Source organism: Hemicordylus capensis, chromosome 4 (assembly GCF_027244095.1).
Source record: "Hemicordylus capensis ecotype Gifberg chromosome 4, rHemCap1.1.pri, whole genome shotgun sequence".
Taxonomy (NCBI): Eukaryota; Metazoa; Chordata; class Lepidosauria; order Squamata; family Cordylidae; genus Hemicordylus; species Hemicordylus capensis.
In genome coordinates, this window is record NC_069660.1 from 302122580 (window position 1) to 302136792 (window position 14213).

The 14213-nt window shown below is 45.3% G+C and overlaps 1 protein-coding gene across 4 annotated transcripts in view; it reads right to left on the reverse strand.

Annotated features, from left to right (window-relative positions):
* Positions 1–14213, reverse strand: part of ATAD2 (ATPase family AAA domain containing 2) — a 124332-nt gene that overhangs the window by 100735 nt on the left and 9384 nt on the right. For all 4 annotated transcript variants that reach the window (XM_053250623.1, XM_053250624.1, XM_053250625.1 and 1 more), the window contains one exon: positions 9806–9954. In XM_053250623.1, the coding sequence (XP_053106598.1) occupies positions 9806–9900 (95 nt within the window). In that variant the 5' untranslated portion in view covers positions 9901–9954. The remainder of the gene's footprint in view (positions 1–9805; positions 9955–14213) is intronic.

Sequence of the window (14213 nt, forward strand, 5' to 3'; positions counted from 1 at the left end):
GTGACTGAGAGGAACATGATGCCCTTTAGAGTGGCCAATGATGTCTACTACCTGAGTGAAAGCAGTACACGTCCCGGCAGGGTGACCTTGAGTATGGACCATTCCCTGACCTGATCTTGCCATGGCAGAAGGAACCACTGGAATTGCTGTGCATGGAACCATCCCAATGGAACTATCCCTATGGTAGAGATAATTATCCCCTGTAGTTGGCTGAGGGAAAAGATATTAGCCCTGGGCCACTGAATCAGCGCCTGGCACTTGGCCACCAATTTCTTCCTGCAGTCGGGAGGAAGGGAAACCACCCTGCCAAATTGAGTCGATAACCACCCCCAGATGCAGGATCCTGGTACTTGGCTGCAGGGAACTCTTCTGGACATTGACTACAAAGCCGTGGGACCTGATCACTGAGAGAGTGATCTGAATGTCCCACAGGCTCTTCCGGAACAAGTGAGACCTGATCAACAGGTCGTCTAGGTAAAGGTTAACCCCCTTGGTCCTCAAGTGCGCCACAAGCACCACCATAATAATGGAAAACTCTCGTGGCGCAGTCAACAGACCAAAAAAGAGCACCCAATAATGGTAGTGGACATTGAAGTAGGAAAAGCAAAGAAAACACCTGACCTGGGGTTGGATAGGCACATGGAGGTAAGCTTCCTTGAGGTCCACCGAGGCCAGGAAATCTCCCTCTCGAATGGCCATCAGGATAGATTGGAGGGTCTCCATCCAGAACCCCCTTTTTTCTCAGGAACTTGTTGACAAATTTGAGGTCCAGAATGGCCCTCCATTCTTTCTTTTTGGGAACTAGAAACAGGATTGAGTAAACTCTCAGCCCCTTTTTCCTCTGTAGGCACAGGTTCGATGGCTTGAATCTGCAGCAAGTGGCATATGGCCCTCAGCATCAGGAAATGCTTGGCTCTCCTGTGCCACCTTGGGGAGGGAAGGATTCAATCTGGGGGCTGGGAAGTGAGTTCCAAGGAGTAACCCTGAGAGATGGTCTGGAGGCCCCAGGCATCCTTGCGTGGCAACCGTCAAACGTGTGCAAACGCCTGCAACCTGCCCCCCACTTGTGTAGGGTCCGGAGACCGGGCCTGAGGAGTTATTGGCTGGAGTTTTGCTTGAAGCCCAGCTTGCTGGACTGGCTAGCCTGCTAGAGCTTGTGAAATGCACTGTCTCAAAAGGAAATTTTTTGTTTGGACCAGGCAAACCTATCCTGCCTACCTAGCCGAGGCCAAGACGTTGGCTTGAACCTCTTGAATTGCGAAGGCGCGGACTGAAAGGAATTGTGCTCTTTCTTCTGGGTAGCAGAGGGCATAGCCTTCTTTTTATCCTTTGTCTCTATTAAAATGGGCTCCAATGCCTCACCAAACAATTTTCCACTTTTAAAGACCAAGTAGGCTAGATTGCTCCTAGACTTTTGAGCAACCTTCCAATTTTTTAACCACAGAATCCTACGTATCCTTGGCAACATCTGAGGCTAATGTCCTAGCAGGCAGCTGGGTGGCGTCCAATGAAGAATCAGCCATAAAGGCCACTGCCTTGCCCAGCTTGTTTAACCACTGGCGTAACTTAGGGAGCTTAGGTGGAACAAGTGGCATTAATTCATTTTTCATGGTATGGGAAGGGCATCCTACACATGATGGGTTATCAAGCTCTGCATGATCTGAGACAGGGCCAATCAAATTTCAGGTTGGTTATGCCTATCCAGGCTGCTGTCACTCCAACCCCAGTTCCAGTCCTGACTCGCCGGATCCGCAGACAGAGCTCGGTTCATGCTGCTGAGTTCTTTAAGCTTGTTGATTTAATTATTTTAATTTAATTTTCCTCAGTCTGAGGTTTTGCTCTCCGCTTGAGATGGAGTTATCTCGTATGGGGATATGTTGAGGGGTTCCCTTTCCGAGGGCCCCCTCACTGAAACCGCGTCAGTTCCCTTGAATGAAGGGAATGCGGTCCTAAGCCTGACAGGCATTTATGAGGGAGCAGCTAAATCTAGCCTGGAGACTCCTGCTACAATCACCCTGCCGCCTGAAAAAGCGGCAAAGAAAACAAACTTGTTAAAGGACAGAAGGGCATGATGAGAAATAAATAAATGTAAGCGTGCCTCCAGCAGAGCTCCGCTTTGTGAGAGGTGATGACTTAAGGCAGTCTGGGCACAGCAACCACACACTTTCCCGCCCGATCTAACTGCCAAGTCCCCATTGGCCATTTTGTCTTCTCCTTTGCAGATTAGCCCTGTCGCAGCACTAAAAAAACGCTAAGCAGTCTGGAAAACGCCAAGCGTTCCGGCCAAATGCTGCCAGACTTCAACCCCATGCCAAGCCGTTTTTAATCCCTTTATTCACTATTAATGTGCCATCTGGAACCATTGATCCCCCGCAGGGTCCGCTTGTTATGAGTCCTGGTCTCACCTGCAGAGAATGAACTGCTTTCTCCTGGTGAGTTGCACTGGATGGGGGAATTGGGTTGGTTTTTTTGCTTGGCCTTGTTTTCTCCTTTACTTGGGCAGTCAGGCTCTGCGGGGCATGTGATCCTTGCCCTCCCCCCACCTGGCAGTTTGTCACTTCAGGTGCACTTATTAACTCCATACCAGCTCCTAGCACCCACATGCTATCTCCTTCACCAATTTCAGCGCCCCCACCACCCGAGCTGACTCCAGCCCGGCCAGGCAGGCTATTCCACAGGTACAGTGTCTCCTTTTGAAGTTTGTCAGGAGGCACCGTCGGGAAAGAAGGGCTGGTCCTTCCTCTTCTTATGAGAGGGTTCCTGAGCACCTGGACGTTTCGTCCCTACTTCTTCAGCTGCTTCAGAAGAGGTTCAGGCCAATGCTTCTCCTATTTCATTGAAGCAACAGCCTGTTCAAGCAGCGCCTGCTAGTTTTTTTCCTACTCAGGCCCATTGGTGCATTCGGTTCCTCTCTCTGCTGACACTCAGTCTTCAGAGTCTGAGGAGGAGGAGGGAGGACTGTCAGATGAACAGACCCTATTAGAAATGGAGGGAGGAGAGCTGGTCTTGTGGTAGCAAGCATGAATTTGCTAAGCAGGGACTGCCCTGATTTGCATTTGAATAGGAGATTATGTGTGAACACTATAAAGTATTTCTTAATATCCAATACCACCCTTTTTACTGTAGCGGAGTTTCAGGTGTTACTGACCAAAGTGAAAGGGCCATAAAGGATGCTTTCAATGTCCGGTTTGGATCAGGAGGTTTTTTCCTTCTATCCCTACTATGGCTGCCACTGTGTCCTTCCCATCTTTATTTAAAGATGTTATGTTTGCAGAATGGGGTGTGCGTGTGGCTACCAAATCCACATTGGCCTTTCCCAGTAGACTGTATATTCTGTTTACTGACATAATGTCTCTCTTAGCCGTTCCCGTTGTAGGTCCAGTGGCCCAACTCGTGTCCAGTACTCTTATGAGTAAGGAGGGCGACAAATTTCTTAAAACACCAGAGGAAAAGAAAGCAGATCATCTGCTTCGTAAGGGACATAAGGCATGTGTCACCGTCATCAGGGCAGCTGCCACCAACTTGATCTTCGCCTGGGCCTCCATTTTCTGTGGACTAAGGAACTTGTGAAATTCGTACCACCAGAGAACGTTAGGCTTCGTCGGGGCTGAAATAAGTTGACCATGGCATCTGCCCTTATGACGGATTAAAGCCTTGACTGTATATAGAATATTTCCCGCGCCATGGCAGGAGGTTATGATGGTTGAAAAATTGGCAGGTAGATGCCAAATCCAAGGTTGCCAGGGCGGCTACTCCCTTTCTAGGGGGAAAACTCTTTGGCGAATCCTTGGAACCAATTTTGGTGAAAACAAGGGATAAAAAGAAAGCCATGCCTGTGGGCGTGGTGGTTCCCATATGAGTTTCAGGGTGAATGACACCTTTCAGAGCTCTTTTCATCCCTACAGGAATTTCAATAAAACAACTACAGGATTCAGAGACAACTACAGGTGGAGATGATCGCAGGCCGCCTTTCAGACTTCCCTGGCATTAGTCTTGGGGCAACAGGGGCAGAGGATCAAACAGATACCGAGCTGGAGCCTTCCCCAACGTGGGAGGCCATCAAAACCATAAGTAATGACACAATACCGGTGGGGGGCATGGCTTCTGGAATTTGCCGAGGCCTGGGTGTGCTGCACCACCGATAGATGGGTGACATGGTCTATAACTGTGGGTTACAACGTAGACCTCTTGACAACTCCACCCGATTTCTTCCTGGTGATGCCTGTTTCCAGAATCGAGTACAAAGGAAAGTTGACGGATCAGGCTATTCAGCACCTGTTAGACATCCAAGCAATGGAGCCAGTTCCATCAACGGAATCATGTGCAGGCGTGTTGTCCTTGTTCTGTTTAATCCTAGAAAGGACTTCTCCTGGCATACTATTATGGATCTGAAGCAATTCCACTTCTTTTTAAAGAAGAACACTTTTCGAATGGAGTCACTGAAAACAATCAAGGCCGCGGTTCACACGGAAAATTTTCTGTAATCAAGCGATCTCTCAGAGACGTATTTATATGTGCCAGTACATCCTGCCTCGAACGTACCTGAGGTTCACTTATAACCAGAGGTGGCTCCAGTACAGGACTCTTCCCTTCAGGCTGTCCTCAGCACCTTGGGTTTACATTAAGCTGATGGTGGCGTTGATTGTTGGTTCGCTCTCTGTCATATCACCAGGCAACCAAGGATATACTCCAGATGGTCCTGATACTTAGGGAACACGGGGTTGTCACCAGCCATTCCAAAAGCTATCGTGCATACTCCAACATCTGGAAATTATCTTCAACATGAGGACGGCCACAGTCTTTCTACCACTAGAACGTCAAAAGCAAATTGCTGATTGCATCAAGCCATGGATGTGCAGGAAACGAGGTTCCCTCATGTCTCAGGTGCAACTCATGGAGCTGATGGTTGCCTGCCTGAAATGTACACCTTGGGCCAAGTGGCATTCCAGACCTCTACAATGGTTATTCTTTCCTCACCAGCCAGCCATCATGGGGTGGGGGGGAATGAAGGTCCGCTTGCCGTACAAGTTCAGGGTCTCCTTCCTTGGGGACTGTGGCCGGTCCTAGGGAAAGGTCTCCCTCTGGACATGTTCCAAGTCATAGTGACTACAAACATCGGTTTTCCAACTGGGGGGGGCACTGCCTTGCGCATCAGGCACAGGGGTTTTGGGAGCAGGAGGACCTGGAGAACAATATCAATTGACTCAAGTTGAAGGCTGTTCGATTGGCCCTCCTTCATTTCCAGGACCTGCTGAGAGGAAGGCTTGTTCTCATAAGCACAAACAATGTGGCCAAGGCTCACGTGAGCCATCTAGCGGGCATGACATCATGGGCTCTAATGAAAAAAATAGGACTTACAAGCAGACTGGCAGAGCCACCAGTGGATAGACCAAGCATCCGGTCTGGTTCTCTACATCCAGCCATTTTCGGGCTCATTGTACGAAGGTGGGGTCTCCAGCAGTTGGACCTGTTTGCATCGCACCTGAACACCAAGCTGCCAAGGTTCTTCACCAGATATCTGAGTCACCAGGAGGAACAAGTGGATGCCCTCACCTCTTCTTGGCCACCAGGATTGCTCTATGCATTTCCCCAGACTCAATTCTAAGATCTTTCCTGAGAAAGCTCTTATTAGAAAGGGCAGATGTCATTTTAGTAATGCCCTTATTGGCCTCGCAGACCTTGGTTTTCAGACCTGCTGCTCCATGGCCTCTTCCTCTAAGAAGGAACCTGTTGTCGCAAGGGTCTCCTTTTCACCTGGACCTAGCCTGGCTACACCTTCATGCATGGAGGTTGAGCATAGGAACTTAGAAGCCAAGGGATACTTATGCCAGGTATAGGAGACGATCCTGGCATCAAGAGGGGCGTCTACCTCACGTATATATCAAGTTACCTGGGTGGCTTTTTGTACCAGGGGATGAAAGCACAGCATTCTACTGTCCACAGCGGGAGTTCCAGAAGTACTAGGGTGCCTTCTATCGGGCATCGAGAGAGGTCTTCGCCCTAGCATGTTGAGACGACGAACATCGGCCTTGTCTTCTGTGCTGGATATAGTTGTGCCAGGTTCATCTGCCCTGCACCCTCATATTTGGTTTTTTCTGTGAGGAGCAAGCATTTTGGCTCTTCCCCCACATTCACAGAGTTCCCTCTTGGGATTTTAAACGTCCTTGTTAAGGCTACTTTTGAGCCCCTTAGTTCAGTTCCCTTGAGAAATTTGTCTTTCAAGGTCCTGTTTTTTGGTAGCCATCACATCGGCACGGAGGGTGTCCGAGCAGACTGCAATTTCAGTTCGTTATGAGTTGTGTTTTTTCATAAGGACTGTGTGGTATTAAAGTTGGGCCCCATGTTTTTGTCCAAGTTTAATTCAATTTTCCATAGGAGCCAAGACCTTGTGTATTGCCTTCCTTCTGTCATCACCCTAATCATCTAAAGGAGTGAGCTTGGCATACCTTCAATGTGCACAGAGCACTAGGATTGTACATTACACTGTACAAGGCTTTTCATAGGACCAATTCTCAATCTCTCTCTCTCTCTTTCCCTCTCAGCCCTCTTCCTTGGGGTCTAAGGAGTCCAAGGGTTCCCTCGGTCGTTGGCTTAGGGCGACCACAGCCTTGGCTTATGAGTTCCCCCATTTGACCATGCCTCATGGTGTTACAGCCCATTCTAACACTTCTGCGGCCTTTTCGGCTGGCGCGCCTTTGGAGGAAATCTGGAAGGCAGCAACATGGTCGTCAGTGTCTCCTTTCATTAGATATTACAAGACTCCATCCTTTCATGCGGCTCAAGCTCCTATGGGATGGACAGTCTTACAGCAGGTGGTCTAACCATCCCACCCTTCTTGGGTTGCTTGGGTACCATGGGAAAAGAAACATTGGTAGACTTACCGTGAAGGGTTCTTTTTCAGGATATGGGGAGGGCATCTGGCCCGCCCAAGGGTGTTTTTTAAGTAGCAGGTATCGGGGAGGCAGGGCGACTCCCAGGGTTTCAGTTTTTTGCTATAACTTGTCTTTTCCTTGCTTCTGTTTTAGTGCTATAACTACTTTTTTAATGGCCAAGAATTTTTCTCCTTTCCTTTATGATTTACTGTGCTCTACAGTCCCAGAACTGGGTTGGAGTGACAGCAGCCTGGATAGGCATAACCAACCTGAAATTTGATTGGCCCTGTCTTGCAGCATGCAGAGCTTGATAACCTGTCACGTGTAGGATGCCCTCCCCATACCCTGAAAAAGAACCCTTCACGGTAAGTCTACCAATGTTTCTTTCACCCACAAAACAGACACACTAGCGAATATAGAGTTGGTCATAGAGGCTCGCATCAAAAGGGCTGTAGCTTCATGAGACCTGCACAAGGCAGCCTCACATTTCTTATCCTCCTCATTTCTAAGGACCTCATCCCCATCACCAAGGCAGCCACCTCTGCATCTATGGGGGGCACCTTTAGCTTTTCCATCATTGGCTTGGTTGAAGTACAGAATAACCTAACCTTAGGGGGAGGCCCCCTTTCTGTAGGTCTGTCCCACTCTTCCTGAATAACATTTAAAAACAGCCTTGGGCATGAAACTGACACTTCTGGCACCTACAGCGATGGGAGGATGTCAGGATCCCCCTCTGGTTGTTCAGGCACTGGCTGAATAGCTCCCTCTAAGCGGAGGCTATTGAGAGCCTTATGGAGAAGGATCGGGAAATCAGTGTGAGTAAACAGCCGATAGGATACAGACTGGGAAGGGCCTGTCTCACCCTCCGACAGCTTCCCCTCCTCCCTGAGACCGGATCTGCCAAAGAATCAGAGTCGGGCTCAGCTGGCAATGGGGGCACTGCGGGCAGCATTGGAACTGGGGACCAGTGTGGAGAGAGAACTGGTGGGTCAAGATTATCTCTGTTGGAGGAGGTACCAGAATTATGCGGGACTGGGGCCCTGCCGTCCTCATTGCGCCCCCTATCCTCCAAGCTATTCCCTGCACCCTTTGTGGGCACTGAAGGGGAAATGGCGGGAATCAGAGGAACAGTGGGAACCTGAGGCCAGGGTAGTTTTTGGAGTTCCTCCACCATGACTCAGCAGAGTAAGGCCACAAAACCCAGGGGGATATCGTCTTCCCCCCGTCACCCCCTTCAAGCTGGATTGCCTCTGAAGGGCAAGGATGCTTGGCAGCTGGACTTCCGCCAGAGTACAATTTCTCCCTGACCCTATGGCTGCCCGTGTGACCGCTCGGTGTGGCCCCTCGCAAGCCCTTGCCCTCAGCTACAGTCAAGAAACCTCCCCCCCCCCACCTTCCGCTGGCAAGTCCTCCTGACCCGAGGTCTTTGCTGCACAGGGCACTAGTGGAAGAGCCGCTAAGCGCCGCAGCAGAGGCCGCAAGCAAATTCTCCATCGTTTGATCACGCTGCTGTCTCCCGGGTTCCCTCTTATTCATCCCTTGCCAACATATGGAGACATGCGGGGAAGGCAAACAATAAGGCCAAAGACCTTCGATAAAAGGAAAACGGCAGAGAACAAATGTTTTCAGAAACCTGTAGGAGTGAGACAGGGCAGAAAACTGAGGTTTAGGGGATTGCTGATCCCTCCTGACCATGTGAAAACTCTGTGATTGGCCTTGTCTGGAGCAGGAGGTCGAGATAACCCATACTATTGGTGGATACAACCCTCTTCTGAGGGAGAAACCTCTCTTCAATGTTCAGAAAGATTCTAAAGCATAAGCTGACCACAAGTAGGGAAAGAAATGTCACATTCTTAGGAGCCACCATGTTTTAGTCACTGGCTTTGTACAGTACCTTTAAAAAAAAAATTCAAGTTCCCTGGCACTAGAGTTTTTCAGCCTTAAGTTTCCACTTCATTATAGTCTTTCACATGCTACAGTATCATGCATTTTTAAAAAATGGCATGTGAAATATGCTAGTCTTTATCATAGCTGCATTACAATATATCCTGGTTATGCTTCTAACTGAGCAAAGAGGCACCTTTTAAAAGTGATTTCTCTTTATTGAGCAAGGGGAGAGCAACTGGCCCTATCCATCACCAGCCCAGCATCCCTCCAGTGGCTGTTGCTGGTGTCTATCTTATGTTTCTTTTTTAGACTGTGAGCTCTTTGGAACAAAGAGCCATTTTATTTATTTATATCTATGTAAACCACTTTGGGAACTTATGTTGAAAGGTTGTATTTAAATATCTGTTGTATTCATATGTTTTGGTTCATATTGCTTACAGCTCATTTGCTTAGTAATCTCTGCTCCCACTTGCACTCTCAGACCCAATGCACACTCTTTGAGAGGCAACTGTCTTTATTATGCAATAAAATTTTAAAAGAGGGAAATAAACCAAGTTTCTATGTCTTAAAATAAGATAAAAGGATATGCAATTTTCCTTGTTTAAAAGACAGGAGAGTTGTGGCACTCATGTTTTCTTGGGTTTTTTCTTGAGTTCTTTGATCTGCATTTCAGTTGAACCTGAATAGTTGTGGTAATTATCATAATTTCTATTCATGTGGCTCTCACAGAGCAATAGCAAAGCGCTATGTGAAAACAAATGGGTGCTGTTCTTTTAATGTGTACACACCAGTTCCAACCCCACTGTGCACAGATTTAGCTAAGTAAAACTATGAAGCTTGAATCAATCTCACAATAGCTGTAGTTCCTCTACGTACAGTGCCATTCAGATTTCTTGTACTCATTTAGCATGCAGTGGACCGCAGCTGACACTGACATGAGAAAGTTGCATCAACAGAACTACAATCCTGTTACAGACACTGAGCTATCAGAGATTCAGAAAAATGATGTTGCCAACTGATTCGCAAGAAGCAGAAAAAGCTATTACCTTGTAAAATGTTTCCTGTTAATACCATTCTCACTAAGCATTGCCATGCTTTTGTCAAAATTAGAGTCTGAGTAACATTGATTATTTTTCCTCATAGACCTTAAGGAGTGCCTTGTGAAATGTTCACATTCTTTATCCAGAGAAAACTCCTGAAATGTAAATAGAAACAATTATGAAATATTCATCTTATTTTATTTAAGGCTAAACTTTGGATTTTCTTATCGTTTTGGCCACATATTCTGGATTCAACAACCCCTATTTGCATAGGGCTTGACAAATCCCAGGCACCATGGAGCATTTGGAAATTTAACCACAGCACCTATATTAGGATATTCAGAGGCAGAGTTATTAAATATTTGTCCCAGGCAGCCCTGTTTCTGTTCTAAGTATGTTAACTGTAAAGAGGATAAAGAGAAGTCAATTTACCCTTTCACCACACAATGGTAACTTTTTCAAGTGCCCACCGTCTGGCTATTAAATCCAAAGAAAATATGTCAAGGCCTGAATTTGCCATTTTAATGAAGCAAAAACAAAAATGAAGGCACAATTTAACAAGAGGTTTTATTCTCTACTGATCCAGGGATGCACCCTCATCACAGAAGATCAGACTCCTTGAAAAGAATTACCTATATTTTCCTTTTGAGCAAAACTTGTTACTACACCTTGATTAAAATCTAAAAAGGCTACCAGGAACAAAATAGTTCATGTAAAGGCCATCTAAGGGACTAGATTCAAAAATATATTACCCTTTGCCATTATTTAAGAGTCAGAAGAAGCCACTTTCATTTGCTGGACAATAAGCAGAACTAAGCATTTCTGTTGATATCTTCCCCTGATCTTCAATTATACCCATTAACTCCAGGAAGTGATCAACTAGTTTAATCTTATAGTAGATAGTGTTTTGCACCTCCTCCATAAATGTTAAGTTCCAGGGGTGCATGCAGAATGACTTAGATTCTGACTTTCTTAGCAGAACAGACAACTGAAGGTTTATGCAGTGTTTGTAACATTTGCTTTAATTACAAGTAGAACATAAGATGGACCTGAAACAGCTACATGTCACTGTAGCTACAGTGTAGCACTGCTACAAGTCATTAACAGGCTCAGAGAGCGGCCCAGGATTTCAAGGTGCTTTAAGTCCCTGCCCAGCTTCTTCATTCCAGCCTCTCCAGATCACTCTCTCATTCCCCCCCCCGCCCCCACTCTCTCTCTCTCTCTCTCTCTCTCTCTCTCTCACACACACACACACACACCCAGCGTAAAGCTGTTTCTTTTCACTGACCGAACACACACACCTGGGGGGGGGGGGGAGAAGACAGCTCCTATCAAGTTAAAGATACTGCTGTTGATGGCTTCCCCCTCATGGCACTGCAGAGCACTTAATGCTATGTTCAGGAACACACCCCAGCCTCCTGACCTATTAGCAAGCAATCTGCCTAACAAAAAGAATAGGCCAACTAGCATTCATAACAACCACCTCAAATTTATTACAATGTAATGCATTGTAATATATTGCTGTGGAAGTTTGGAGCAGTGTACAAATATAATAAATACAAACATACATGTCTAAAGCTTTTGTACAAACTGTTGCTAGCAGGCATGTGAGATACAAATAGAAGCAATTCCACCATGATTAAAGATAAAAGCAATTACATTTTTAAACTGCTAGTCAAAACATTAGAATAATGAGTCTCATGCTAAAAAAGCAAAACCCACTAGGGACAAATTATTTTGATATACTTTACATAAGAGCCTGAGTCATCCAAAAGTGTAGCCAACTTGTCTCATTTCCAACAGCAGAACAAAAATGGTCAAGAAACTACATGTTAGAGATCAAATCACAGACTTTGCTATAGAGCAAAGTCCCCTCCCCATTTCCCCAACAATTGTATATGACTTTTTTTTTTTAACATCTAATTGCACAAGGCCTTAAATAGGTTACCTGTGCCTTATATGAGAAAAATAGTACTCCTAGGTAGGTTTCAAGCCTAACTTTAATTTCTTTGGGAGGCAATCACTGGAGAAAATGTCACTCTATTGTAAGTCAAAGCTTCTCTACTGATCTCTTTAGCTTTCTTGCAAGTCAAAAGAGGGTAAGGAAGTCAGTAGATACATACTGCTGGTATTTTTGGCACAAAAATCAGACATACCAGATTGATGCTATAGCCAAAATCACCACCACCAATTTTCTATGCCAACCAATGGGAGAGAAGGAGAAAGAGAGAAAATGAATGAAACTGGGACACAGCTCTGTTTTTTTAAAGTCAGACAACTTCTTGCACACAATATTGGCTTTGGGGGTTCTGATGTAATCTATGGCATAGGCTTATGTAGTTCAAGCATAGCGAGAAAGTTATTCTGAAATGGACTACTGGGGAGCCTATTATCCTTCATATCTAGCAGTACAGAAAGGGAGACCTATAGCTAAAGCACTTAAATGGGAAATATCTATACAACAGTGACAAACACTGAACAGTTGAGAGAAGATTTTACTTTCAGAAATTTAGCAAAGATAATCATGTTCCTATTTTGCTGCATAGGAACAAGAGGCTGACAAGATGCTTCTTTACATCAGTAATTTAAATCCCATGCAAGCCCCCTCTATGCTCTGTAGCACACATCTCCAGTTCTTAAGGTTAGAGACAAAAGCAGTGGGGACACTGTATTCACATTCAGCATCTCTGAAAGCACGCCTGCAAGCCCCATTCTGACATACTAAAATCCCACTCCTCTATTCTCCATGGTTACAGCACATGTCTGAAGAGACCAACACAATTCTGAAGAAACAAACACTGTATTTGGGGAGAGATCATTACCATGATGAAGGACACTAGGGCATCCCAGCACTCTGATGACAGGAAAAATCTCTCCAGAAATACAGCATTTGTCTGAGAGACTGACTGCAGCTTATGCTGAGTAATTTAGCAGAGCTAATAAGGCTGTATTATCACTAACACTCATACATTTAAGCTTTACATTAGTACAGTCACCTCTTGCATTTCATACCCTACATTGGTCCATAATTTCCCCCTCTCTAATCCCTGCCAACCAGGGTGGATTTGATTTAAATCAAACTGATTTAAATCACTATTTAAATCACTAGCAGGGTGGATAAAAATAAAAAAAATCCGATTTAAATCAAAAAAATCAAATTTTTTTTATTTAAATCAGATTTTTTTAATTTTTATCCACCCTGCTAGTGATTTAAATCGTGATTTAAATCAGTTTGATTTAAATCAAATCCACCCTGCTGCCAACTGAGGATAACAGATGCCACCAGGCCCTAACAGCTACTGGATCCTTTCTGAGAAAGGTAATCTGTCACACCTGGAAAGCAGGGACTATAATAAGTAAAACAAATACAACACTTCATGTATTTGTCTAGAGCACAAAAAAGTACACTACAATAAATTTGTTAGAGCTGTCACAAGATTCTGGTAAAATAAAAAAAGAATCTTGTGACAGCTCTAACAAATTTACTGTAGTGTACTTTTTTGTGCACTAGACAAATACATGAAATGTTGTATTTGTTTTACTTATTAAAGTCCCTGCTTTCCAGGTGTGACAGATTACCTTTCTCAGAAAGGATCCAGTAGCTGTTAGGGCCTGGTGGCATCTGTTATCCTCAGTTGGCAGGGATTAGAGAGAAATATGAAACTGTCATATTTTGCTGTCTTGATCACTGTGAGCAAATGAGTGTTCAGGACCTGTGACAGAAGAAGGTTAATGTTTCTTAATGATAATAAGTTACCTGAAACTGGGGGTACAGTGTTTGAAGATTTCCCAAGTTGCTCTCTGGGAGGAACTTGCTATAAGAGCGCCTATTACATTTTTATCTTGCTCTTCCTTCTCCAAATAGTTTAGCAGCACACACAATCCCCCCCCCCCGCCACGTATACACTAGCAGTACCACTACAACCCTGTGAGATAATTAAGGTTAACAAGAGCGACTGACCCAATGAGCTGCATGACCGAGGAGGATCTGGACCCAGTTCCCCCACAACCGAGTCTAGTCCAAACATTAACCACATCACACTGGTTTTGATGTTTCTTCCACCTTCTTATACAATTGTGATAAAAGCAAATGTTAGACAGTGGCAGTCTTCAGCACTTGCTCTCAGCCAGAGGAAACTGACAGCTAGTCCAAACATCCTATGCATGTTTACTCAGAAGTCCTACTTACTGCAGAGGGATATACTCCTTAGTAAGTGTGCACAAGAATGTATCCTAGAGCTGCAATTCTTTACACACTTACTAAAGAGTACATTCCACTGCAATATGGAACTTACTTCCAAGTAAACATGAATGCCTACAACACAATCAGTCCCAAAGCCTGTTGAGCCTAAATACAGGTGAAACTCGGAAAATTAGAATATCGTGCAAAAGTCCATTAATTTCAGTAATGCAA